Here is a 27,271-nt window from a genome sequence, read left to right on the forward strand (position 1 = left end):
CTTAATATCACCACCCCGTGGGTGGGAATATATTGGATGTACAAAGAAAAGCACTATACCTTTAAGAATTAAATGCCAAATACAAAAAGTTGATCGAGTAGAGAAAAATATACTTCTGTTGATTCACCTATAGTCACAAAATATCAAAAATATACTTCTTTTGGTGAAAGAATGTAATTGAATAAATATATGTGAAGTGTAAATACATCTTTCAGAGACATGTTGGTTAGTAAAATATGAGTAAAAATTGTGTACGTGAAAAATTATGCCAATACAGGAAAAAGGACAAAAAAACTTCAAAGTGTGTATCTGTATACAGACAAAATACACAATCCTTGCGCAAAAGTGCTTACGAAAGATTAATTTGTGACAATACAATTAAGTATATCAAAAAGTGCAAATTGTGAAAACATCCCATAGGCAATAATTATGTCCTCAGATATACAAGTGCAAGGAAGCACTGAGTTTCCACAAAGTCACAAAAGATTATACAGATTTGTGTAGGAGATGTGAGGTTAAATAATGTTCTTCCCAGTGTACGTGACAAATTGGTAATGCCCTCACCAGATACCCTGCCCCTGCAGGGGTGGTATAGCCTCCACAGTGTAAGCCGAATGTGAAGAAAACAAATCAGCTGTCAGGGAACCTGCTGACGATTCTCCCGGCTGTTAAGAACGCGGCGTCTGGCTTCAGCCATACAGTGTATTAAAGTGAATCTTCATGCATCTAAGAAAAGTTGAGGTCCAGTTGGTGGTTTTGAGTAATTTCTTGCCTGCAGTGGGTGTATCTGGAAAAAACTCTCCTGCATCATAGACAGAACCAAAACGAAGTACCTCCAGCGGATGACAAGCGAACCCCCCAGAGATCCACATAGCGGCACAAGGGCTTACACTGTGGAGGCTATACCACCCCTGCAGGGGCAGGGTATCTGGTGAGGGCATCACCAATTTGTCACGTACACTGGGAAGATCTTCATTATTTAACTTCAAATCTCCTGCACAAATCATCTGTATAATCTTTTGGGACTTTGTGGAAACTTTCAGTGCTTCCTTGCACCTGTATATCTGAGGACTTAATGATAGCCTATGGGATGTTTTCACAATTTGCACTTTTTGATATACTTGGTTGTATTGTCACGAATTAATCTTTCGTAAGCACTTTTGCGTAAGGATTGTATATTGGGTCTGTATACACTTTTTTTTATTTTTTTGTCATTTTTCTTGTATTTGCATATAATTTTTCATGTACACAATTTTTACTAATATTTTTACTAACCAACATGTCTCTATGAAAGATTTATTTACACTTCACATATATTTAATTACATTTTTCACCAATAAGTGTATTTTTGATATGATGTGACTATAGGTGAACCAACAGAAGTATATTTTTCTCTACTGTATCAACTTTTTCTATTTGGCATTTAATTCTTAAAAGTATAGCGCCAGATCTGCTTTTCTTTGTACAACCACAAACCTGAGTTGGGGATTCGTTTGGGGAAGACTGCACACTGTTTTGGGGAACGGTTATGCTGAAAGCTTCAAAAGCTTTACTGGAAATGTTGTCCTTGCCTGGTCTGAAGTTACTAAAGGGGTGTAATGCAAGTAACCAGCAGCCTGATGCAAGTGCATTTGACAGATGGTGCAGCCTCTTGCAGTCGGATGTTGTCACCCTCTCCATGAGCCTTCGGTCTCCCATAGCAACAGAAGCAGGTCAGCGCCACAGAGGTTCTCAGCCTTAGCACACGTATGGAAGAGGAAGAACCAAAAACGCCATCCAATGCTCAACTCCAGCACTTCCCCAAACAGAACTATTGTGGGAAATGGTTTCAGTGATGCAGCACTCCTCAGACTGGGTGGTCCTTCCATATATATATATATATATTATACACAAAAGGGTGCAAACACCTAGGGCATTACCAAAAATAAGTTTTTTATTAAAAGCATACAATCAATGTATCACACAGAACTGCCAGGTAGTGTCAGCACTCACTAGAAGCTATATAGAGGACCATAAGTTATCAATAACGGAGTGGGAAACACTGTAACCAAAATTAATTAGTCCATACAGTCAATAGTAAAGAATATCAAGAAGTCCACAGGCTGGATGGATCTACAGCTGGATGGGGATTGCAGTCACTGGCAGCTCCCCAGCAGGAAATGGGAGTTCCCTCAGACAAACGCAAACGGCAGAAAGAGGGCACCTGGGTCAGTGTGATAGTGAAAGCACGTAACACTTTATTCAGATACTTGCATAAAAATGTCTTGCAAGCTGCACAATGGATGGATATGAATCGCCAATCAGTCAGCCGTCTGCCCACCTGCCCCATCCTGATTTGGTCTCTTGCTAGCTCTGTGAGACCTGGAGTCGCTGCCAGTTATACCTCTATACGGCGGGTCTGAGCTTATCCCCACAGTGGTCTTTTCATCCCTCGTGACAGCTGACTGCTTAGTGATCCACGTCCACCCTGTGTGCAGCTTGCAAGATACTTTTATGTAAGTGTATCTGAATAAAGTGTTGCTTTTACTATCGCACTGAACCAGGTGCCCTTTTTCTGCTGTTTATTAAATGCACACAAGTATAAAATCAAGCTTGTCATGTACAATGCTCAAACTGGTGAGGTGGGTGACTGGCCACACGGTAAAGCTTATGCGTTTCGGGGGACAGACTCACTTTTGTGAGTATAACACTGTTATGTGCTTTGAATGGTATTTTTGGTAATCCACTAGGCGACTGTGTGTGTGTGTGTATACTGTATTTTTGCAGTGAATGAAATAGTTGAGTACACACATGGAAGCGCATGGCGGGGTTCCATTCTGTTACAGGAAATGAGGGAGCAGAGATATGCTGAACAGGTGGAGAGGGCAATTGGCTCAGCGTGTCCCTCCTAAATGCAACCATGGTATTGGTGTGTGTGTTAACACGAAGCGTCAACTAGTTTACTCTTCTGTTAAGCAAAGGTACCCCATGTGTAAGGCAGTGACCTTGTTCTAGGTGCCTAGCCCAACAGAACCCACCCTGGGGTAGGCCTCTCATGTGACCCACACTTGGAATCCTAAGAGGAGGGGAACATGAATGAGGGCTTCTAGCAATATGGAATGAGGGCCCTGTAGGGGTGCTAGACAATTGTCCAGGAGGGTTAATTATTGTGGCAAGCCACTGTTTACTTTGATCTTGACTAAACATTCATTTAATCTATGCCAAACTTGGGCTGCTTTCATGCACCTGTTATGTTCACGACTTAAAGCTAAAATCGATGGAATCATGTCATGAAATATGGATGCTGCCACTGATCTTTTCTTTGGAAATGCTAATTGCATGGTTATTATGCTCACCCACTGACTTGAGTAAATTGATTGGGAACCAGCAGTCTTGCCTTTTTCTTTAACTTTTTTTGATGTGAATACTAGGTTCCACTAAGTAACACTAAAAAGCTTTACTGCGCCTTTTCCTGCGTTCATTAAAAACACTCCCTATATAAGGTAAATGCCTAAAAACATCAAACGCGCCCTTCACTTTTACAGCTTTTTTTACTGCTCCTGATAGCACAGGCTGTGTGGAAGTGTGTGTGTGTGTTTTTTTATTTTTTATTTTTTCTCCCTTAGGCCTCTTTCACACGGGGCAGATCAGTAAAGATCCGCCCCGTGATGATCTTGCTCAGCGGGGATCGATCCGTTGTCCCCGCTGAGCCGGCTGCGGACAGGGCGGTCTCCGCACACTGTGCGGGGACCGCCCTGTCAGCTCTCCGCTCTCCTCTATGGGGATCGGACGAGCACGGACCGTCTGTCTGTGTTCATCCGATCCGCTCTGCAGACGGACAGAAAAATAGGATTTTCCTCTGTCTGCAGAATCGGACAATAGCGGAGGCGGACAATAGCGGGTGTCTGCGGATGCTCATCCGCAGACACCCGCTATCCCATAGGGATGAATGTATGGCCCGTATTTCATCCGCAAACGGATGGATGAAATACGGACATACCATCCGCATGTGTGAAAGAGACCTAAGTCTTTCAGGATAGCACCTGGAGAGAGTGCAGCCCCACCCACTTTTGCCAGGAAACACTGCACATTACTTTAACCGCTTCAGCCCCGGACCAATTTTCAGCCTAAGGACCAGAGGTCTTTTTACAATTTCACACTGCTTTAACTGGTAATTGCACGGTCATGCAATGTTGTACCCAAACGAAATTTGCGTCCTTTTCTTCCCACAAATATAGCTTTCTTTTGATGGTATTTGATTGTCTCTGCGATTTTTTTTTTTATTTTTTTTTATTTTTTTTTTTTATTTTTTTTTTATTTTTTTGTAAAAAAATGTCTAAGCGTATATTTATTGGTTTGCGCAAAAGTTATAGCGTCTACAAACTAGAGTACATTTTCTGGAATTTACACAGCTTTTAATTTGACTGCCTATCATTTCTTGAGGTGCTAAAATGGCAGGGCAGTACAAACCCCCAAATGACCCAATTTTGGAAAGTAGACACCCCAAGGAAATTGCTGAGGGGCATGTTGAGCCCATTTTTTTTTTTTTTTGTCCCAAGTGATTAAATGACACAAAAAAAGTTTACAAAACGTTGTCACTAAATGATATATTGCTCACACATGCCATAGTTATATGTGGAATTGCACCCCAAAATATATTCTGCTGCTTCTCCTGAGTACAGGGATACTACATATGTGGGACCTTATGGGAGTCTAGCCGCGTACGGTACCCTGAAAACCAATCGCTGCCTTCAGGATTTCTAAGGGTGCAAATTTTTGATTTCACTCCTCACTACCTATCACAGTTTCGAAGGCCATAAAATGCCAAAATAACACAAACCCCCCCCAAATGACCCCGTTTTGGAAAGTAGACACCCCAAGCTATTTACTGAGGCATGTTGAGTCCATGAAATTTTATATTTTGCCACAAGCTGCAGGAATATTAAAAATTTTTTTTTTTTTTTTTTTGCACAAAGTTGTCACTTAATGATATATTGCTCACACATGCTATGGGCATAAGTCAAATTACACCCCAAAATAAATTCTGCTGCTTCTGAGTATGGGGATACCACATGTGGGGGACTTTTTGGGAGCCTAGCCACGTACGGGACCCCGAAAACCAAGCACCGCCTTCCGGATTTAAATATAAAAACGCTACCAAAAAAAACTTAGCGATCGCAGGGATCAGGCCTGACTCTGCGAACGCTGCAGTTATGTGGTTAGTGTTTTGTAAGTGACAGTGATCGATACTGCACTTGGGTGGGCTGGGCGGAGGGGCAAAATGCAGGTGCTAGCAGGTATCTGGGCTGATCCCGCTAACAATGCGTTTTTTTTTGGAACCCTAAACTGCTGGGGACGCTAGTATAGATCTGATCAGATATTGATCTGTTCAGATTCTATACCACTATGGGAGGTTAAGGCTGCTTTCACACTGGGGCGGGAGCGGCGTCGGCGATAAAGTGCCGCTATTTTTAGCGGCGCTTTATCGTCGTTTTAGCGGCGGTCTGCGGGCGCTAGCGGGGTGGTTTTAACCCCCGCTAGCGGCCGAAAAAGGGTTAAACCCACCCGCAAAGCGCCGCTGCAGCGGCGCTTTGCCGGCGGTATTGCCGCGGTGTCCCATTGATTTTAATGGGTAGGAGCGGTGAATACACCGCTCCTTCACCGCTCCAAAGATGCGGCTAGCAGGACTTTTTTCACCGTCCTGCCAGTGCATCGCTCCAGTGTGAAAGCCCTCCGGCTTTCACACTGGAGTGAAAGGGGCCGGTTTTTTTCAGGCGCTACACAGGCGCTAATTTTAGCACTGTAACGCCTGAATACCGCCCCAGTGTGAAGGCAGCCTTATGCTCTGCGCGTGGGTGTTGGCGGTACTGGCACTAACCTAGCGCCTGGGGCGACGCAGACCCTGACCCTAAAACCTAATTGATATCGCCCGCCGGGTGATCAGGGGGTTAAACCTTTATTGGGTAATAAATGGTGGGTGCCCTGATGCTATAAAAAGCAAACTAACCAGAGTCACCCGTAACACTTATACGGTGATCACTGGTGAAAGGGGTTAACTAGGGGCAATCAGGGGGTTCAAATTTTTATTAGGTAGTATATGGGGGTCCCTGGCGCTATATAAAAACCTGACGGGGAACCTAAAAAAATACCTAGCTACCTAGCAGCATCAGTGACACTAATGCAGCGATCAGAAAAACGATCGCTTAGTGATACTGGCAAAAGGGGGTGAAAGGGTTAACTAGGGGCAATCGGGGTTAAAACGGTTATTGGGTAGTATATGGGGGTACCTAGCGCTATAAAAACCTGGCGGTGAACCTAAAAAAAATAGCTACCTAGTGACACTAATGCAGCGATCAGAAAAACGATCGCTTAGTGACACTGGCAAAAGGGGGTGAAAGGGTTAACTAGGGGCAATCAGGGGGTTAAACCTTTATTGGGGGGTGGTAGGGGGCTACCCTGGACCTAACACTAACTGCCCTGACACTTTTTACTGTCAAAACTGACACTGAATGCAGTGATCAGTAAATAAATGACACTGGGATCGGGGGGGGGGGGGCGATCAGGGGGGTGATGGGGGGGGGGGGCTGTTTGTGTGCCTATATGTTCGTGTAGTGTTTGGTGCACTTACTTTCAGTGCTCTCCTCTTAGTCCGGTCAAAAAGACTGCCCCGAGGAGAATGACATCACTTCCTCCCTGCCTGTGTTTACTATACACAGCGGGAGGAAGCTTCTCATTCGCCAGGAGCGATCGAGAGGGGATGGCCAGAAACCAACGGCCGTCCCCTCATCCCAGATTGCTCCTGAAGCGAAATGGACCACTGCATCCAGCGGGAGGGGGTCCGATCGGACCCCCCACCCCCTGGAAGGCAAGCACGTACATGCCATTGTGATGACGTACATTGGCATGCGGCGGTCCTTAAGTGGTTAAAGACTGGACACTTCCACCATGGCCTCAGTTGTAGTGTTTCCTCCGGACATGGTGGAAGCGCTGCAGGGAACCAGGGGGTGCTGCACTTTCTCCAGGTGGGGAGAGTTGGAGGCATACCGGTTGGTCTTTTTGCTTGTACAGACCTGGCCCAGCTTCCTCTCTTCACGCGCAGGGTTTGCTCCGGAGTCCGCGCTCCTTCATACCGAGGGGGGTTAGGCTGTGGGGAGTCCCTACCCTCTTCTAGACAGGCGGCAGAGGCTGAGACACGGCTGGAATTCGTATCTCGCGCTATTGGAACAGCCTCATACCTTCTGGGTTCGGATGGTGAGCGCGTCAGGGTGCTAAAATTTTTCGTGCTTTTCGAAAAACCTCGGAAACTAAAGAGACAGGATATAAAAGGCCCTGGAGGCCTTAGAGGGAGGGGCAAGTCGAGGGTGTTCCACCCCCCTACCCCAAACCCAAAGAGCCAGTGACCATCTTCCAACACTGGGAGCAAGGCTGCAGACCTTCTTTCCACAGTGGAAGTCAATAACAGTCTGTTTATCCTCAAAACAATAAGCAATAAGAGGGTTACAGGCTGGAATTTTTTTCATTATTCCCCCCCCCCCCCCCCCCCCGGCTCGGTTTTATTTAACTTGGGCTCCCCGAGACCCATAAAAATCAGTAGCCGTGATTTCTATTTTACAGGAATTGATTCAACAAAGGGTGATCACATGTTCCCCCCCGAGGAGGTAGGGCTGGGGTGTTACTCACACATCTATCTTGTAAAGAAACAATCAGGCAAATTCAGATTGATTCTGAATTTGAAGATTTTAAACAAATCGGGTACAAGAAATTCAGAATAGATACAATTTTCTCGGTAAAGTCTCCTGATGCCAAACGGTTTTATGGCATCCATAGACCTAAGAGATGGGTATCTCCATGTACCTATAGCCATAGCATCGCAAAAATATCTAAGGTTTGCGGTCAGGACGGGAAGCTCAGTCCTACATCTCCAGTTCAGCGCTCTTCCATTCGGGCTGTCCTCATCTCCGAGGATATTTACAAAAATCATAGGGGCCCTAGCCCCCCTCAGAGTAGAGGGAATATTTGCCAATACAAATCTACTAGAGAAGGACTTGAGAAGGACCAAAAGACACTTGGAAGGTCCCGGTTGGTTGATAAACTGGGAGAAATCAAACATGATTCCATCTGTCGACAAAATTCCTGGGATACACCATCGACTCCATACAGGAGAGTTTTTCTCACGGTAGAGAAAATAGAAAAGGTTCAAAGTGCAGTGAAGAGGACCCAGACAAACCTGCCAATTTCTATCAGGGCAGCTATGTCGGTTTTGGGTCTCCTCACTGCATCCATTCCTGCAGTACAATGGGCGCGCCTCCATGCAAGGGATCTCCAACGGGCAATATTGAGGAATTGGTCCTATGGAGAGTCCCTGGAGAAGCTATTCAGGATGCCCCCTCAAGTTCAGAGGAAGCTCTGGTGGTGGAGGAGTCACTCAAACCTAGACAGGGGTCTACTTTGGTGTTTTCCAGTAGATCGGAGGTTAACAACGGCTGCGAGCTCCTGGGGGTGGGGTGCCCACCTGGAGGGACAGATGGCCCAGGGGAGCTGGACAGTCAGAGGCCAGGGGATCCTCCAATTGGAGGGAACTAAGGGCCACCCTGTTGGGACTATGGGCCTTCAAAGAGCTGTTTCTGGGTCTCCATATCCAGGTCTTATCCGACAACGCCACAGCTGTATCTTGTATAACAAGACAGGGGCTCAAGAAGCAGGGTGCTGCTATCCTTAGCCAGTCAGATTCTGTCCTGGGCAGAAAACAATCCTATCAGCGGAACACATAAAAGGAGACCTGAATTTAGTAGCGGATTTTCTGAGCAGGGAAAAAATTTGGGGTTCAGACTCCACTCTGACTCCCAAAGTTTTCCAAGAACTAACAGAAATGGGGATTTCCTCAGATCTGTTCGCATCAGAGCAACACAAAGGTGAAGGCCTTTTATTTAAACAGACAAGACCAATCAAGGGGCCTGGATGCCCTAGCACAAACGTGGAACTTCCACTTGTGCTACGCCTTCCCTCCTTTTCAGATGATCCCTTTTTGTTCTGAAGAAATTGCAAAGGGAGACCACGAGTATGATTCTAGTGGCTCCTTTCTGGCCCAAAAGGACGTGGTTTGCAACCATACAGAGGATTGCTGTGGGACCCCACTGGGTGCTTCTGCTTTGGAAAGATCTCCTAACCCAGGGACCTCTTCAGCATCCAAATATCAAGCAACTCAATCTGACAGGGTGGTTACTGACGAGCAGATCCTAAAAAAAGGGTTTATCTGATAAGCTGGTCGCAACCCTTTTAGGGAGTCGAAAAAAGACTACTAGAGCAATTTATTTTAAAACATGGAAACGTTTTAACTCCTGGTGCTTATCAAAAGAATTCCCTCCCCAGGAGATACTTTCAGTTCTAGAATTTCTCCACGAGGGTATGGAGCTAGGGTTGGTAGCCAGTACTCTGAAGGCCCAGGTGGCCGCGTTATCTGTTTTTCTTGAGACAGTTATCTCAGGAACCGCTTATTAGATTTATTTTTTTTTTTTTAAGGCATTGACCAGAGCTAGGCCAATACCTTAAATTTTTTACGAAGTGGGACTTATCACTGGTTCTACAGATGTTGACCAGAGAACCTTTTGAACCCCCAGAGGAAGCAACAATCAAGTTATGGTCGCTTTAGCTGATTTTATTGCCATTAAAGAAAACTAGTTTGACGGGTAAGCGAGTTACAAGCCCTATCTATAGTAGAGCCTTTTCGTTGCATATTTCCAGACCGGGTAGTGCTAAAAACTGACCCGGGTTTTCTGCCAAAAGTCTCAACAGCCTTCCATAGAACACAGGAAATAATTCTACTTACCTTTTATCCTTCACCATCAAATTCTAAAGAGAGATGTGAGAAGGTGTCTATTACACTATCTAGAGATTACAAAGTTCAGGAGGTCAAACTCTCTTCGTCCTGTTCTCAGGACCATGTAAGAGCTATAATGCTTCCAAAAATACTATAGCTAGGTGGCTACGAACGGCTATTAGGGAAGCCTAGAGAGCATCCGGAGTAGAGCCTCCTCCCACAGGGGTATTCGCCCATTCCACTCGTGCAGTAGCGCCGTCCTGGGCGGAAAGAGAAGGGACCTCTCCGAGTCGGATCTGTAAAGCGACTATGTGGACAAGTTTCTCCATCTTCACCCACCACTACAGGTTGGACCTGCTATCGGCTTTGGATCAATCGTTCGGCAGAAAGGTTCTGCAGGCGGTGGTCCCACCCGAGAGTAAGTACTGATCTCCAGGTGCTGTCCTGAAAGACGAAGGAAGAAAACCCTAGTTAGACTTACCAGTAACGGTATTTCTATGAGTCTTTCAGGACAGCGCCGATGACCCGCCCTAGATTGTATTTGAAAAATGTAGTGTTATTGCTAAGTTCTGTTTATCTAATTTCAGCATGGCTGGAGGTACTCTATGAACAACTGAGGCCATGGTGGAAGTGACCGGTCTTTAAAGTAATCTGCAGTGTTTCCTGGGAAAAGTGGGTGGAGCTGCGCGCTTTCCAGCTACCGTTACCGGTAAGCCTAACTAGGGTTTTCTGCCCCTAAACGCTTGTGCCTCCAAACGCCTCTGACAATTTGCGTGCATACACAAAGGCTAACACGGAGGGACTTTTAGAGTCAGTTAAAATGTCAAACACCCCCAACAGCAGCTGTAAAAAGTCCTGTGTGCATGAGCCCTAAAACTCATTACTCTAGAAAGTCAAAAATTCTTGTACAATGGCTACATACAATATATTGGAAAGACATGTCGCATGACCACATTTACCATGCTGGTGATGGATAACTAGGTAGTTATTTTGATGGAAATTGTATTTTCAATGGCTAATATACCAGGTGGATGTTAATTTGCTATATAAATGCAGTCCTTTCAATGGCTATTTAGGTCTAAAACATTTGTAAGTTTATGACCCTGGAACCTCCATGATGGAAATGGTTAAATGCTGTGGTTTATTGGGAAGGGGGTTGGCAATTGTGTCCCTGCTTCCAGTGCAAGGCTATAGTCCCTTCGTCAGTCTTGCTGACATCAGCGTACCCTAAACCTCCAAAGTGCAGGGGAGAAGAGGCTGCAGGGACTGGTCTAGTGGTGCAGAGAAACCTGTGGGGCTGGGTAAATCTGCTTTTTTTGTCCCATAGTCATAAATGAGCAACACTTGCCATGCGAGACCAGCCACACTACAGGGGAAGAATTTCAGTTTTGTTGGTGTTCATCTTTAATTGAATGTTACATCGGTTGAATAAAGACACCAGTCCATCCAGTTCAACCTGAGTGAGTGTCTACAATTGTCCCTATCCCATTACATTGCACCTACCCTCAAGGAGCCCACAATCCAAGGTCCCCATTCATATACTAAGGCCAATTTTGGACAGCAGCCAATTAACCTACCAGCATGTCTTTGGAGTGTGGGAGGAAACCGGAGTACCTGTGCTTCTCAAGTCTTTTTATTCCTTAAGTGTAATGGGTTGGTGCTCTGTTAGTGCAGTCAGTATCCTTGCTGAATGAGTGCAGTTAGATATTGATTATAAGATAAGTTGCATACATTTTTTTTTTTTTTTTTTTTTAACGGAAGTCCTACTTTTAGTAGAAAGTCTTTATTCACTCTTCCTGGTAGGCAGAGACATGGTACCTCCGTGTGCGTTTGGTTGGAAGTAAGAAAAGTGAGGACATAAATATTGCTTGCTCTATATCAAAAGAAAAGAAGCCTCGAGTGATTACACACAAGCCAAGGAGTACCAGAATGCCTCAGCTGACTACTGTGCCCACTTGGACAACGCCACTCAGCAGCACTTTCACCAAAAAAAGTGTGGTTTTGGAAAATGCAACGTTGTCAACTAAAACCAGTTTTGTTCAGGGCGAAGGCCAAGATAAAAAACCAACTACTCCTCCTGGCAAAGTTCCTGGAACAAAGGGACCTGATGTGACCGCTGAAAGCAAGAAAAATGTGACCACTAAAATTCCTCTGCCCATTGTACTGCAAACTACAACTAGATCACAAACCTATCCAGGTGAGATCAGTATGTTTGTGTCAGAGAAAGATGTAATTAGGTTTTCTTTTGTATTTGTCACTTTGGTAACATAAAGGCAGTGTTTGTAAAAAAAAAAAAAAACTGTTTGTTACAAAACAGTTTTACTGGTAGGCTGAATTGCTCTCTCCCTATGGGATGTAGATTGAGATGTTCCTGTAGTTTAAAGTGGTTGTAAACCTCAGACATGAAGTATGAACAAAGCATATCCCTCTATAGTGTGTACAGTGAGCTGCAGAAAAAGGGTACATCTTACCGCTCTGTAACGCTTCAGGCTAATCGCGTCCCTGGGTATATGTAGGGGTTTACGTCCACTTTATCATTATATGGCTTTGTTATGGCTCAACTCAACTTTTTGGTGCCCTAACCCCTTAATATATTGTGTTCCTTTTTAACAGAGATCCTAAATGAGTCGCAGTGCTCTGTGCCAAATGAAAGGGTCCCATGCCTGGATTCTAGTGTTTCCCGTGACACATGTTTGCATTACCACTGTTGTCATGATCCTCAAGATCCCATCACACCTTGCTATTATGGACATACAGGTGAGTTTTTTTAATGTAATCTATTGGCAGTCTACAAACTGGTCCTTAATGGAATCCCTCTCTTTTTATTGTAATGTATATAGGCTGCATATACTGTAATCAATATGCTACAGCAAGTGTTAAGTACTAAGTGCTAGCAGCACCTTGGAGAGTAAGATCACTGCACTCGCACAAGCAGGAGTCCAGGTCTCCAGTGGGCAGAATGCAGGAGTCTGAAATGCCCTCCCATACTCCCTGCTCTAATGAACAGTGCTCTACCTCCCTGTTGATTGAAGCAATGTGCAGGTGATATGTTGAACTGCTGGAGACTATGGTCGCTGCTTATGTGTGGAGCAATCGGACTCAAAGGTCCTGCCAGCACTGGCGACCGCCTTTGCAGCACTAAAGCAGAAAAAGCAAGTACTTCTTACTGTATGCCTGGTTCCATTAGGAAAAAATTTGATTTTGGTTTTAAGTATATCTGCACTCACACACATTCTATTTCAGCTTGCGTCTTTTTTTTTTTTTTTTTTTTTTCCCATTAGCATGATCCTGCGGCTAACTCGCTTTCTGTTCATTGTCACTTGCTGTATGGTATCTAACCCTAGCCTAAACTCCTGAATTAAACTATTTACACTTTCTCATCAACATATTTCTATTACATTGGGGTTTCAGTATAGCTGCTATTAGTCTGTGTCCAGGAGCCTTCTGCATTGCAATGTAGGATTGCTGGAACTTGCAGTCCTTCTGTTACTGGGTAGCGGTGATACGCTGGACAGGGCATTGGCTCTGCGTGTCCCTCCTAAATGCACAAGTGACTTGTGTACGTGGCATCAAGAGTTTGACTTTGTTCATGTTTAGTCATGTGTCCGGGTCATGGCTGTGGCTGTACAAGGTGCCCAGTGTAGCCCAGAACCCACCCCGGGGCAGGCCTATTAAGCGACCCTTGCTTGGCACCCACCGAGGTTGCAAATATGGAGGATGTGACGACCACTACATGACAATTACCCTAAATGCAAGCTGGAGGCTCCAAGTATCTAAAACCAGAAACACAAATTCAGTTAGTGCCTTGCAAACATGTTCACCCCCTTGACTTTTTACCTATTTTGTTACATTACAGCCTTTAGTTCAATTTTTTTTTATCTGAATTATATGTGATGGATTAGAACACGATAGTCCAAGTTGAAGTAAAATTAGAAAAATATCTACATATCTAATATTTCAGAAATAAACTTATAATTGGCATGTGCGTATGTATTCACCCCCTTTGTTATAAAGCCCAAAAAAGCTCTGATGCAACCAATTTCCCTCAGAAGTCACATAATTGATGAAATGATGTCCACCCATGTGCAATCTAAGTGTCACATGATCTGTGATTACATATACACACCTGCCATGAAGACCAATGCACTCTCCAAACAAGGGACAATGTTGAAGTAAGTCAGGGTTAGGTTAAGAAGAAAAAAAAAAAAAAAAATCTTTGATCCCTAGGAGCACCATCAAATCTATCATAACCAAATGGAAACATGGCACAACAGCAAACCTGCCAAGAGACGGCCAGACACAAACTCAGACCAGGCAAGGAGGGCATTAATCAGAGGCAGCACAGAGACCTAAGGTAACCCTGGAGGAGCTGTAGAGTTCCGCAGCAGAGACTGGAGTATCTGTACATAGGACGTCAATAAGCTGTAGGCTCCATAGAGTTGGGCTTTGTGGAAGCGTGGCCAGAAGAAAGCAATTACTTTCAGCAAACAACAAAATGTGACGTTTTTTTAGTTTGCGAAAAGGCATGTGGGAGACTCCCAACATGTATGGAGGAAGGTACTCTGGTCTGATGAGACTAAAATTGAACTTTCCAAAATGACTTTCAGGACAGCCACCCGAGAGATCATGGCTCCACCCCCCAAAGGAAACTCCTCCTCCATCAGAGCTTTTTAGGGAAGTCTCCATGCAGCCTTCCTCAGTTTCTTGTGTTTCCTCCAACCTGGAGGAACCCCTCCTCCTTCCCTGCTCGGGGAGAGCCAGGAGTTCCTCCGTCCCCTGGTCAGAGTGGCGACCACATTTTTATTTTTTTTCAAATCTCCCGCGTGCAGCACGAGCTGCATCGTGGGAGCGCGGCCGCTTGTCTTGGGCAGCCGAGAGGGCTCGGCCGCGTCCTTCGGGTGTGGGGGGCGGGACTTCCGGCGTTTTGCATCATTTCCTGGCATTAGAATGCAGGAAGAGAGGAGGACCAACTGGCGCCTTATTTCCGGTCGGGCGCAGCAGCCTTTTTGAATCTGGGACCAGCGGCAGTGTAGGGGGAGGTGTTCACACTTTCTTTCCCCCTAACTCCCCGCACCCCCTCTCATCCTCCCTTTCCCTCCCTTGCTAGGTGGGCAATGGTGGAAGGTTCTGGGGGGTGTCGACTTGCAAGGGCACTGGGGAATTGGTTTGCTCCCTTAGTTGCACCTGGGTGTTTTTTTGCATTTGTTTGCAAAAAAAAAGCTTGGGGTTTTTTCTTGTCTTTCTGTTTTTGTTAGGCGAAGAGCTGTGCTCAACCGGTCAAAAGGAGATGTCCTGTTTGCAAGAAAAAACTCAGCGGAACATGGACCAAGACGCTCTGTGCGACTTGTATCGCAAGCCTAGTCAGGGAGGAGTCCCCGTCATTATGTGGTGACTTGGTATCATCCATTAATGATGAGCTTAAAGCAACCTTTCAGGCTTTCAGGTTTAGGCTGTTAGAAGAACCTGGAACGTTGGGGGAGTCTAAAGTTCAGCAGTCTCATTTAGAACTGGGAGGTTCGCAGTTGCTGTTGGGGGGGAGGTTTGTCCCAGGGCACCTCAAAGGATTCCTTTGTATTGGCCCTAGAAGAATCAGACTGAGGAAGAAGAGGATGAGGACGCAGCTTCCAAGTACAAGTTGTCATTGGAAGAAGTGGGGGGCCTCCTTAAAGTGATTTATGCCACTTTGGGTATTGAAGAGGAAAAGGAGCTATCCTTGCATGATCGAATGTATGCGGGCCTAGGAGATACCAGATCTCGCACCTTCCCGGTGCACTCCATGGTGTCCGACATGATTAAAAGGGAATGGTTGGAGCCGGAGAAAACTTTTTTTTTTTTTTGCCCCCCCCCCCCCCCCCAAGATCTCACAGGAAGAGATTTCCCTTTGAAGATAGCCCAGACTTGGTGTGGAACAAGGTTCCGAAGCTGGATTCAGAATTTTCCCAAGTTTCAAAATCAACAGATCTAGCCTTTGAAGATATGGGCACTTTAAAGGAACCTATGGATAAGATGTATCTGATTCTGAAAAGGGCCTGGCAGTCAGTGATAATAAATTTGAAACCAGCCATGGCAACGACCTGTGTGGCAAGGAGACTGGACCATTGGGTTAACCAATTAAAATCTCACATTATGGCTGATTCCCCTAAGCAAGAGATCTTGGATTCCTTTGCTACTCTGTCCGCGGCTATTGTCTATATTTCTGATGCCTCGGCAGAATCTGTCCGTATGTCAGCCAGGTCAGCCGCCCTGACCAATTCGGTTAGACAGGCCTTGTGGCTGAAGTCCTGGCCAGGGGACGCGGCCTCGAAAAATAGGCTATGTGGCTTACCTTTTTCGGGGGATTTATTGTTCGGTGCAGAGTTGGATTCTATTTTGGACCGAACAGCGGACAGGAAGAAGTCCTTTCCCATAAAGAAAAAGCCAGCGCAGGCGCGTAAGCATTTTTTCCGGGGACCTAGGGGTCAAGTGGAGGTTGGGACGCAAAACGGGAGGAAGTCTTGGCCACATAAGCCCAAGGGTTAAGGGGGAGTCCTTCTCAATCTTCCTGCGTCCACCTCCAAGCCACAATGACTTTGGTCAGAGTAGGGGGGAGACTTCGGGAGTTTTTCCCTCAGTGGAAGACCATAACTCAAAATCAATTTTGTCCTGAGGGTGGTTTGCCAGGGTTACAAAATCGAGTTTACAGAGTGCCCCTCTCAAAGATTCCTGGTCACCAATGTTCCCAGGGACCCAGTCAAGGCCCTTGCTATGAAGGCCCTAATTCAGGACCTGATGTTTCAGGGGGATCATCGTCAGTTCTCTGGACGATCTGGTGAGGATCCCCACCTCAGTAAGAAGGGGTCTGTGGTGGTGGAGAAACCCAGTTACTTTCAGAAGGCCTGTTATGGTCCTTCCCGTTCCATGTGCGGCTGACAATAGACGCCAGCGCCTGGGGTTGGGGGGGCCCATGTGGACACCCAGTGGGTCCAGGGCTCATGGTCCATAGAGGCACAGAGGTCCTCAAATTGGAGGGAACTGAAGGCAGTGGAGAAGGTGATATGGGCCTTCACGGACATGGTTTGAAAGCACACGTCCAGATCCTGTCGGACAATGCCACGGTGGTGGCATATGTGAACAGACAGGGAGGAACCAGAAGCAGGGCTCTGCAGGTTTTAGCAAAAAGTATCCTGGGCTGGGCAGAGCGGTTTACTCTGTCCTTATCAGCAGTCCATTTAAAAGGGTCCCAGAACAAAAAGGCAGACTTTCTCAGCAGGAACCACATTCTAGAGGCAGAGTGGCATTTGAATCCAGAAGTTTTCAGACTGATTGGAGACGGACAGGCTGGTTGCTACCTTATTGTCCACTAGGAAAAAAGTTACTAGGGCAATATATTTTAAATCCTGGAAGGTGTTTAACTCCTGGTGCAAGACTTCAGCTAGGTCACCAAGTCGAATTGCCTCAGTTCTGTAATTCCTACAGGAAGGTGCTGATAGTAAGTTAGCAATCGGCACCCTAAAGGTGCAGGTGGCCGTGTTAGGGGTCTTTTTGGAGAAGCCGTTGGCATCGGACCCCTTGGTGATCAGGTTTTTTAGAGCGCTCTCTAGACCTGTAGTATCTAGAAGCTGCCCAGGCTGGGACCTATCTATTGTCTTACAGGCCCTGACTAAGGACCCATTTGAACCTATTGGTTCAGTCTCCCTGAAATGGATTACTTTGAAGACCGTTTTTTTTTTAGTAGCCATTACTTCAGCTCGCAGAGTCAGTGAGCTGCAGGCATTATCAATCGGGGAACCGTTCTATTTTTTTTTTTTTTTTTTTGTTTTTCCGGACAGGTTAGTCCTTAAAATTTTTTGCCCAAAGTGGCATTGCTTCAAAATTGTTCCCAGGAGATAGTTCTCCCTACATTCTGCTCTAATCAATCAGGTAGGAAACATTTCCACACCTTGGATGTTAAGAGGGCAGTTCTAAGTTATTTAGAAGCCACTAGAGACTTAAGACAGTCGGATGCTCTTTTTGTTTCATTTTTTTGGCACTAAAAAGGGAAAAGCAGGCATCCAAAGGAACCATAGCCAGATCGCTGAAAATGCCAATTTCAGAAGCATACGCCTGTGCTGGTCAGAGGAGTCCAGTGAACGTCCGGGCTCATTCCACAAGGGCTACAGTGGTGAGTTGGGCAGAGAAAGCTGGCGCCACCCCCGAACAGATATGTAAGGCTGCTACCTGGTCAAGTCTAACGACATTTGCCTGCCATAAGACTAGATCTGTTATCGGTTGGGGATTAGGCTTTTGGGAGGAAAGTCTTACAGGCTGTTCCGCCCTGAGTGGAGTAAGTCTCGGTAATCCTCTCGGGTAGCTGTCCTGAGAGTCGTTTTGGAAAATTCAAGTTAGACTTACCAGTAACTTGTTTTCCAGTAGACTTTCAGGACAGCAATAACCTGCCCTGTGGTGTATGTGATTTGCTGTAATACTATGAATTAACTGTCGATTATGTGTTGCAGCAGGGGTTGGAGAGTCTCTACAAACTGAGGAAGGCTGCGTGGAGACTTCCCTAAAAAGCTCTGATGGAGGTGTTTCCTTTGGGAGGTGGAGCCAGGATCTCTCGGATGGCTGTCCTGAAAGTCTACTGGAAAACAAGTTACCGGTAAGTCTAACTTGAATTTTTTGGCCATCACAGAAAACGCGATGTCTGGTGCATAACCAACACATCACCCAAAGAACACCATCCCTGCAGTGAAACATGGTGGTGGCAGCATCATGCTGTGGGCATGGTTTTTCAGCAGTTGAGACTGGGAAACTGGTCAGAGTTGAGGGAAAGATGGATGATGCTAAATACAGAGATATTCTTGAGCAAAACCTTTACAACTCTGTGATATGAGGCTAGGACAGAGGTTCTACACCTTCCAGCAGGACAATGGGACTTCAAACACTTTGCTAAAGCAACACTTGAGTGGTTTAAGGGGAAATGTGTAAATGTGTTGGAATGGCCTAGTCAAAGCCCAGACCTCAAGCCACTAGAAAATCTCTGGCCAGACTTAAAGATTGCTGTTCACAAGCCCAAACCATCCAACTTGAAGGAGCTGGAGCAGTTTTGCAAAGAGGAATGAGCAAAAATCCAAGTGGTAAGATGTGGCAAGCTCATAGACTTATCAAAGGCGATTTGGAGCTGTGATAGCCGCAAAAGGTGGCTCTACAAAGTATTGACTTTAGCTGGGTTAATAGTTGTGCACATTGACTTTTCTTTTCTTGCATCAGGGGACACAGAGCCATAGTAATAACTATTCAGGTTATATCGGCATATCAAGTGCTGGACACTGGCATGCCCCTTAAGGCATGAACTTCCCCCACATAACCACTCCCATTACTGGGAGTCCTCAGTTTTTTCACCAGTGTCTAAGGCATGTGTAAGGATGTGTTGTACTGAGCTCCACAGGCAGTAATCCTTTGAGAGCCAGCCATCCTGACAGGATCTGTAATGTTTCCGTAATGGACTAAATGAATGGTACCCGTGCCTCGTCATCCAAAGACATGAGGTTTTTCTTGCAAATGCTTTTAAAGCTGGGCCCTGGGATCCAGTAGTTTTTGGCAGTAAAGCCAAAAAGTTTACTGGCAGGGTCTTCTCGCCGGTCCAGGATTGCGGGAATACCTGAGCGTACCCCTGTTCCTGAAGGTTTCCTGTCAAGGTCTCGGAGCCTACCGTGAAGGGCGAAGAGGGTTTTTTTTTTTCTCTCTGATAAACCTTGCTGCGAGGAAAGGTAGGGGAGATAATCTCTCCTTCCATGTATTGTGTTGTCAGGTCATGTCTGTGTCACCACTGGAGGCTGTGTTGAGCACTCACCATTCTGATGCTGGAAACAGCAGAAGCTCCACTCTCTCCATTCAAACCAGCTCAGACCCTCAGATATGAAGTGGGGTTCTGATCACTTCCTGGGCCCCCAGATTGGTGGTTTTTGATCCTTTTAATGCCAGCCAGCTGCCTTTTAAAAAAAAAAAAAAATGTTTTTTGGGTAGGTCGTCTGCTCATCAGGCGAAGGATTTACCCCCCCCCCCCCCATTGCCAGCCATGATGCCAGCGCTCACACACTTCCCTGTTGAAAGAGGAAGGTGGGACTGATTTTGTGTGGGGGGGTGTGGCTAAATAGCGTCAGATGCCCCTGCAGTCTGGCGGTGGAGGGACAGCAGAGTGGTTGTTGGTCAGGTTTGGTGACACAGGCATTTCCTTTTATTGACAACATTGTACTGTATAGCTAGGATTAATAGCAGTTATTGTACTGTACTATAGCCTAGCAAGTGTAACATTCTTTTGCTGAAACTGCCTCTGCTTTGTACTGTAAGCTAGGAGTGAAAAAGGTATACCATTAACCCCTTAGAGGAGTTACTGGTCCAACAAACTAAAAACCCTTCTAAAATGTCTTCCTCCCCCAAGAGGTAAAAAATACAGCCAGTCAGATGAACAGTCAAGGGTGGAACACTTCTGTCCCTGTGTATTTCATACAAACAGATTTTTTCTTCTTCTACCATTTAAAAGATTACCATGATGTCTCTCCATAGTAGGACTAAACATAGCAGATTCCCATCTAGTCCTCTGGGCCCTTTTTGTATTAGGTGCAGGAGGCTGGGGATCAGGTAGGTCTTCCCAAGTATTGGAAGATACTTATTTTTCCTCTTCGGAGGATCCTAACTGGGAGGGAGTAGCTGCACAAGTCAGGTGTTTGTCTACTCCATAACTTAACCCTTTTGTTGCCTGCAGCACAGGCTCTTGAGGTATCTACCTCTAATAGGGTTCATTTGAACCTCCCCCCCACCTGGGGATGTTTTTCCTATTCATGCATAGCTATGTATTCTGAATGGGAACATTTCTTTGGGGGTTCCAGCTATTAATGCTGTAATCACTTCAGTGAGCAGAGTCTCGCATGTCCAGTGGATAATGCACTGATCTTAAAGGATCCAGCAACTTAAGGTTGGATTTTCCTTTTTAAAGACAAGATGTCTTGTGCAGTTCTGGTTGCAATTGGAGTAGCTCAGTCCATTAACCCTTTAACGTCTGCTCCACTATTTTGGTGGCGCACATTGAGTCACACCAATGCATTGGAATATGGACTCCAAGGGGTTAAGGAACAGGTGTGAGATACCTGAAAGTTCTGTCTGATCAGCAGGCCCGGCAAGGGGCTGGTGGGTTTGATGCACTGTGTCTCACAGCTGCTATGAAGGACTCGATCGCTTGTGGAAGACCTATGGCTTGTGGAAGACCTATGGCTTGTGGAAGACCTATGGCTTGTGGAAGACCTATGGCTTGTGGAAGACCTATGGCTTGTGGAAGACCTATGGCTTGTGGAAGACCTATGGCTTGTGGAAGACCTATGGCTTGTGGAAGACCTATGGCTTGTGGAAGACCTATGGCTTGTACTTGGACTAGTGCATTTTTGCAGAGGTTTGCTTAAATATTAATCAGCCAAAGCACCAGGTGAAAACCATTGGCCAGTCTGTGTCCCTTCCTGGGGTAGGACTATTTAGAATGGATAAGTACATCCAAAAGGGGTAAAGCTCTCTTTACCAGTAAAAGGAGGTTCAAACAGTTCTCCTTTTAATCGTGCAACCTCTCCTATGCCTTAGTTCCCAGGGGCAGCACCAGGATCTTGGGGGCAGAAAGCCCATAAAGCAGAATGCTAAGGCCTTCTCATGAAGGAGCACCCCCACTCGTTTGGGTGAGGGGAAAGGTCCTGCGATTCTCAAGGTCTGGCAGGAACAATGTTAAGAGCAGAGGGATTTCTGCGACTTTCTTCAGATTACATCTAGAGTTTCAAGAGCCTGGATGGCCCAGTCGGCTTTTGATCTGAGGGTTCAGGTCCTATTTGGGTGCTGCCTGTGGGGTCCTTGGGGCTGCTGATGCGGCAGTCTTTAGGCAAGAGTGTCCGTCTCCTCAAAGAATGCTCCTAAGGTTTCAGAGAAAAAAAAGGAAGTCTTTCTGGCCTCTGGATCAAGTGTTATCCCAGTGAATATCAGATTCCCTTAGTGGAACAGGGTTTTTTTTTTTTTTTGCGCAAACCTTTTTAAGGTCTGAGCCAAATGGTAGGACCCTTTCTAGATCTCAGAAATCTGAATCGGCACTTGAACATCCGATCCTTTCATAATTCGATTGGCTGAGTCCATCCTGCAAGGAGGGGAGTTTCAGATCTCCATGTGCCAAAGTTTCCCGCTTACCAGAAATTTCTGCGGTTTGAAATATAAAATAATTTTTTTCAATCGTGGCACTGCCATCCGGCTTAGCCACAGCACTACGAGTGTTCTGAAAGATTCTGGCACCTCCTTTTAGCCAGGTTAAGGGCTCAAGGCATAACGGTATTAGCCTATTAAAAGGATCTACTTTTAATAGATCATTCAGTCTTGGGTCTAAAAACGGATCTCGGTTGTAGATATCTGAAATCTCTAGGTTGGATTATCAGCCTAGGAAGATTCTCCTTAAAACAATCAAGGAGGTTACTTGGGGGCTGGTTATAGATACCATACAGAAGAAGGCATTCTTACCCCCAGACAAGAATCGGTTCCATTGTAGGACTAATTCAATTTATCAGGATAAAGGAAAATTCCTTCGGCTGCAGGAGATTTTTAGGGGAAATGGTGGCCTCCTTCAGGGCTGTACCTTACATGCAGTTTTATTCAGACTGCTTCAAGACCTCATCCTGTCGGTTTGGAAGAAAGAAGATTCAGGCCTTGTTTGTTTCCAATATGCTTGGCTCCCAACATAGGTCAAAGCCTAAATTGGTTATCCAGCAGGAGGGAAAATATTTATCTTGCAAGGTGTTAACAGAGGCCAGCCTTCTAGGCTGGGGAGCAGCCCTGGAAGAGGATTGTCCAGGGGAGATGGTCCAGGTTAGAGGACCTTGCCTATCAACTTTGTTGGAAGTTTCAGGCAGTACATCTGGCCATAGAATCTTGGCGGTCAGATTATGGGACTGTCCTGACATGATTCAGTCTGACAGAGCCACGGCGGTGGCTTGCATCGATCACCAGGGTAGGCACGAGAAGTCGTGCAGCCCAAAAAGAGGTGAATAATGTTTTAGCTTTGGCAGAACACAACACTGCTTGCCTATCTCCAATTTTAATATTTCAGGTGTACTATTTGAGACACCAACAATTTCCGGGAGAATGATTGATTTCTTCACCCTGACATCTTCCTAGCAATAGGTCAGATGGGGTACTCCGGACATGGACCTATTCACGTCCAGATTCATTAATAAGGTTGACAACTTTATGTCAAACGAGGGGTCCTCTAGCAGGTGGAACAGACGCATTAGTCTTCCCAGGGGATCAATTCTCACTGATCTATGCATTTCCTCCAGCTCTGCTACTTCCGTGCCTTCTCTGCAGGATTAAGCAGGAACAAAAGGAGGCGATTCTGTTGGCCTCAGCCGGGTCCCAGAAGATCTTAATTTATCGATCATAAAGAGGGCAGTAGAAGTCCTTTGGACTCTGCCATTATAGCCAGACCTTCTTGCACAAGGTCCGGTATTTCATCCTACTTTAACCACTTGCTTACTGGGCACTCAAACCCCCCTCCTGCCCAGACCAATTTTCAGCTTTCAGCACTGATGCACTTTGTATGACAATTGCGCGGCCATACAACACTGTACCCAAATGGAAAAAACTCAAGACCTTCCTCTTTTAGCAGATGATCAAAGCTCGCCACAGCGCCTAGAGGCGATTCAGTTTGCATTGTGCGCTATACAAATATTTCATTCATTCAAATGAAATTTGTATCATTTTTTTTTCCCCCACAAATAGAGCTTTTTTTGGTGGTATTTAATTACAGCTGGGAGTTTTATTTTTTGCTAAACAAAAAGATGCAAAATAAAATAAAATCATGTTTAATAGTTTTTTCTCCTTCATTGAAATGCGCTGATGAGGCTGCACTGGTATGGGCGGCACTGATGGGCACAGATATGTGGCACTGGGGTGCAGCACTGTTGAGGCAGATTGTGGGCACTGATGGGTGGCACTTTTTTATTTGGGTGGCACTGGCAGGGGCAGGTGGGCACTGATAAGCTGGCTGTGATCGGGACTAATGTCCCAATCACGGCCACTGTTTTTTTTTTTCTCCTCGCACGGTCAGGAAAAATGGCCGATTACCAGCTCTGTTGTCACATGATCAGCTGTCATTGGCTGACAGCTGATCACTTGGCAAGGGGTCTCAGACTCGCTGATCGGAGCGCGCCGTGCGTGCCCCTTAGGGGGCGTGCAGGCCGATTGTGTACGGAACGACGTCAATAGACATCGTCCTGGCAAAGCAGGTCTGCACTGTAGCCGTCATTCGGCTATAGCGTGGATCTCGAGCGGTTAAGGACAAGGAGTTTAACAGGTTTGATTGTTGAATCACACTCTATAAAAGAACGTGGGTGATCTACTTCAGTAGTGTCTTTGACTAATGCCAGGAAGCCAGCTTCCAGAATCACTTACTATAGAATCTGGAAGGCATAGGTTTCTTGGTATGGATCCAGGGGTTGGCACCCCAGGAAGTATGTCAATAGACAATATTCCTGCATATGGGATCTGAAATTGAGCTGTCCTTGACTTTTATCAAGAGCCAGATCCAGGCCATGTCTGTTTTTTTTTTTTCCTATGGCCTCTTGCTTCCCACTCTTGGTGTGTAGCTTGGTCAGGGGGTAACAGGGTTTATCCCCCTATCAAGGCACCTTTAAATCCTTAGGATTTAAAATTGGTCTTTTCGGCTTTGCTTTGAATCAGCTGTTTGAACCTTGGTTGAAAGCTTGGTTCTTTGACAAGAGAGGATCTTTTTTTGCTTGCCATTTCTTTTGCTAGAAGGGTATCAGATCTAATGGCTGTCTTGTAAGAGCCATATTTCATCATGCATAAAAATGAGGTGGTTTGATGTCCTCATCCTGAATTCTTACCAAAAGTGGTAACAGGTTTTCATTTAAACCAAGATATTATTCTTCCTCCTTTCTCCCCAGAAGCCCGTAATCTAGGAAAGAGAAAGTACTACAGCCTCTTGATGTAGTAAGAGCGATCAGAGTCTAAAGGCGACCGCTCAGGTTCACAAAACACAGGTTTTATTTGTGCTGCCAGAGGGTCCAAGATGGGGACAGGCAGCATCAAGATCCACTATTTTTCCAAATGGATTTGTCAAGTGATTGATCAAGCTTCAGCTTAAAGAAGAAAATTCTTGCTTCACATATTAAGAGCACACTCATCCAGGGCGAGTAATGCCTTAGGTGGTGCATCATCAGGCCTCTATGGCTCAACTCGGTCTTCGGTTCATACGTTTATCAGATTTTTATCCTATCGATATTAAAGGTCATGAGGATATTGCCTTTGGGCTCAGCATACACTCCAGGCTGCAGTATGAGTCCTCTGACCTCCTGTTTCCTTGTCCACCCCCCCCCCCCCCGCTTCAGTTGCCATTGCTATGGGACATCCCACATAGTTATTACTATGGCTCTGTGTCCTCTGATGTAAGAAAAGAAAATAGGATTTTTAAAACGGCTTACCTGTAAAATCATTTTCTTGTACACAGATCCCTCCCTTCTTGTACACTTTGCTTGGCTACAAAACTGAGGACTCCCAGTAATGGGAGGGGTTATATGGGGGAAGTTCACTCCTTAAGGGGCGTGCCAGTGTCCAGCACCTGATACGCCGATATAACCCACATAGTTATTACTATGGCTCTGTGTCCCCTGATGTACATAAAAGAAAAGGATTTTACAGATAAGCTGTTTTAAAAATCCTATTTTTCTGTTATTTTATTTTGTCCTCTGTTTGCTTCACAATAAAAAAAAATCTTCAAAGTTTTTTTGTGGGCATGTTCTGTAAATTAAACAATGCAAATCCCCAAACAATCCAGGTGGTGAGGCAACAAAACACAAAAAATGCGGGGGTGTGTGTGTGTGTACTGATTGGAACTGTCGTGTTCTCTATCTTCTGAACTGTATTCTGTGCTGTGAATTAGAACCCCCCCCAAATTTACAAAGAGATGAGATAGAGAGGAAGACGTTTGTAGTCAAAGGTAGTCCTCGGACAGGAACTGTTAGCTGGAACATATACATTTAGTTTTTTACTTAAATTGCATAAAGCTTTAGTTTTGCCTAGAAGTAGGAAGTGGAAGTATTACAACTTCCTGGCAGGTTTCCCCACTAGGTATATTCCCCTCTTGGTTCTGGTGACTATGGTGTTCAGTACAGAAAGTGATGGGAAATACAAACCTTTTTGGAGTTGCAGGAACAGGAGATGGGAATTCAGGAATATTTTCAGACCTGCATTAGGGTCTGCAGCAATGGTATCACTAGGGTTTGGGTTGCCTGGTGCAATAAAACATGTCACCCGCCACCCCCCCCCGCACACAAATTATATTGTGGTGTTTTTTTTTTTTTTCAAAGTGCGGCAAGGTGCAGCAGAAAATGCAAAAAAAAAAAAGGGAGCAGTATGCAGAACAGGAAATAAACAGTGGCGCTCAGACAGCGAGAGCTACCGAAGATAACGTTCCAAGTTGACCAACAGGTGATTGGTTGCTAACTTGTAAAGTTAACTCCAGCAGCTCTCACTGTCTATTCAGAGCTGCTGTTTCTCTACCGATCTTTCCCCTGATCCCTGCTGAGCTCTCCTTTTGTTAGTGATTGGTAGACACCCCCCGGTAATAAGTGGTGCTTGCCTGCCCCCCCATTGGTACGTCACTGTGTACCATGTGATCAAATAGATTAGATCTGTATATTTTTGCTGCAATGGCTATACTGATATTTATGCCAGCATCGTGAAGAATGTGCAGAGTCAGATTTTAACAGATCAGTAAATTGCCTCCAGTTACTATTTTCTACACCTTTTTAATGAAGACTTTATCTTTCAGTGACTGCGAATTGCTCATCGGATGGGTTCTTCCAGCTGGTAATATCACGCTTTGTCACCAACCCCCCCTTGTTGTTGACATCGATTGTACTGGGCCTTGGGACATGTCCTTTCCCAGTTATAATAGGAGATTTTCTGGTGGTGACAGGAAAGCTGCTGGCTTGCAGTACCCCTCAGGTGGGAGGATTATTTTTTTTTTTTTTGTGCCCTTTATAAGACCTTTTGTGCATAATTTGATTGTCTGCTTTTCTGTCTCTTCAGTTTGTTCAGGGACAGCTGATTTATGAACTGTCAATAATGGCAAAACAAGATGTTCTGGTTTCCTCGTCAGGATCGATAACTCGGGATAGCACTCTTATGTAAGTGTCAGTTCCCTGTTTTTGTAGACACTTGACCATCACACCGCTATCGGCTTGTTGGACATGCATTCCAAAACCATGGAGTTTGACCTCACCCCTTGTAGCGATAATGGCTTCCACTATTCTGGGAATGCTTTCCTTTTTAAGTATTGGATTGACATTCGAAAAATGCCCACTCAGGCCTAAACATCTTTGTGTTTGGGTGCTGAATTTATACAATACCTGACTCTCAAATAGTATCCAAAGTCATTGACTAAGGGAAGAGTGTAATACCAATGCGCAGACAATA

General features: G+C 45.4%; 1 protein-coding gene across 1 annotated transcript in view; it reads left to right on the top strand.

Moving 5' to 3' along the window:
• The window catches only part of LOC143930436 (zona pellucida sperm-binding protein 4-like), a 113,036-nt gene that overhangs the window by 52,791 nt on the left and 32,974 nt on the right, over positions 1-27,271 (top strand). The window contains exons 3-6 of the mRNA XM_077454751.1: positions 11,600-11,993; positions 12,410-12,553; positions 26,625-26,800; positions 26,885-26,982. Coding sequence (XP_077310877.1) covers positions 11,600-11,993; positions 12,410-12,553; positions 26,625-26,800; positions 26,885-26,982 — 812 coding nt within the window. The remainder of the gene's footprint in view (positions 1-11,599; positions 11,994-12,409; positions 12,554-26,624; positions 26,801-26,884; positions 26,983-27,271) is intronic.

This window comes from Lithobates pipiens, unplaced genomic scaffold, assembly GCF_037356315.1.
Source record: "Lithobates pipiens isolate NorthernLeopardFrog02 unplaced genomic scaffold, aLitPip1_a1.2 Scaffold_25, whole genome shotgun sequence".
In the NCBI taxonomy this organism is placed as follows: Eukaryota; Metazoa; Chordata; class Amphibia; order Anura; family Ranidae; genus Lithobates; species Lithobates pipiens.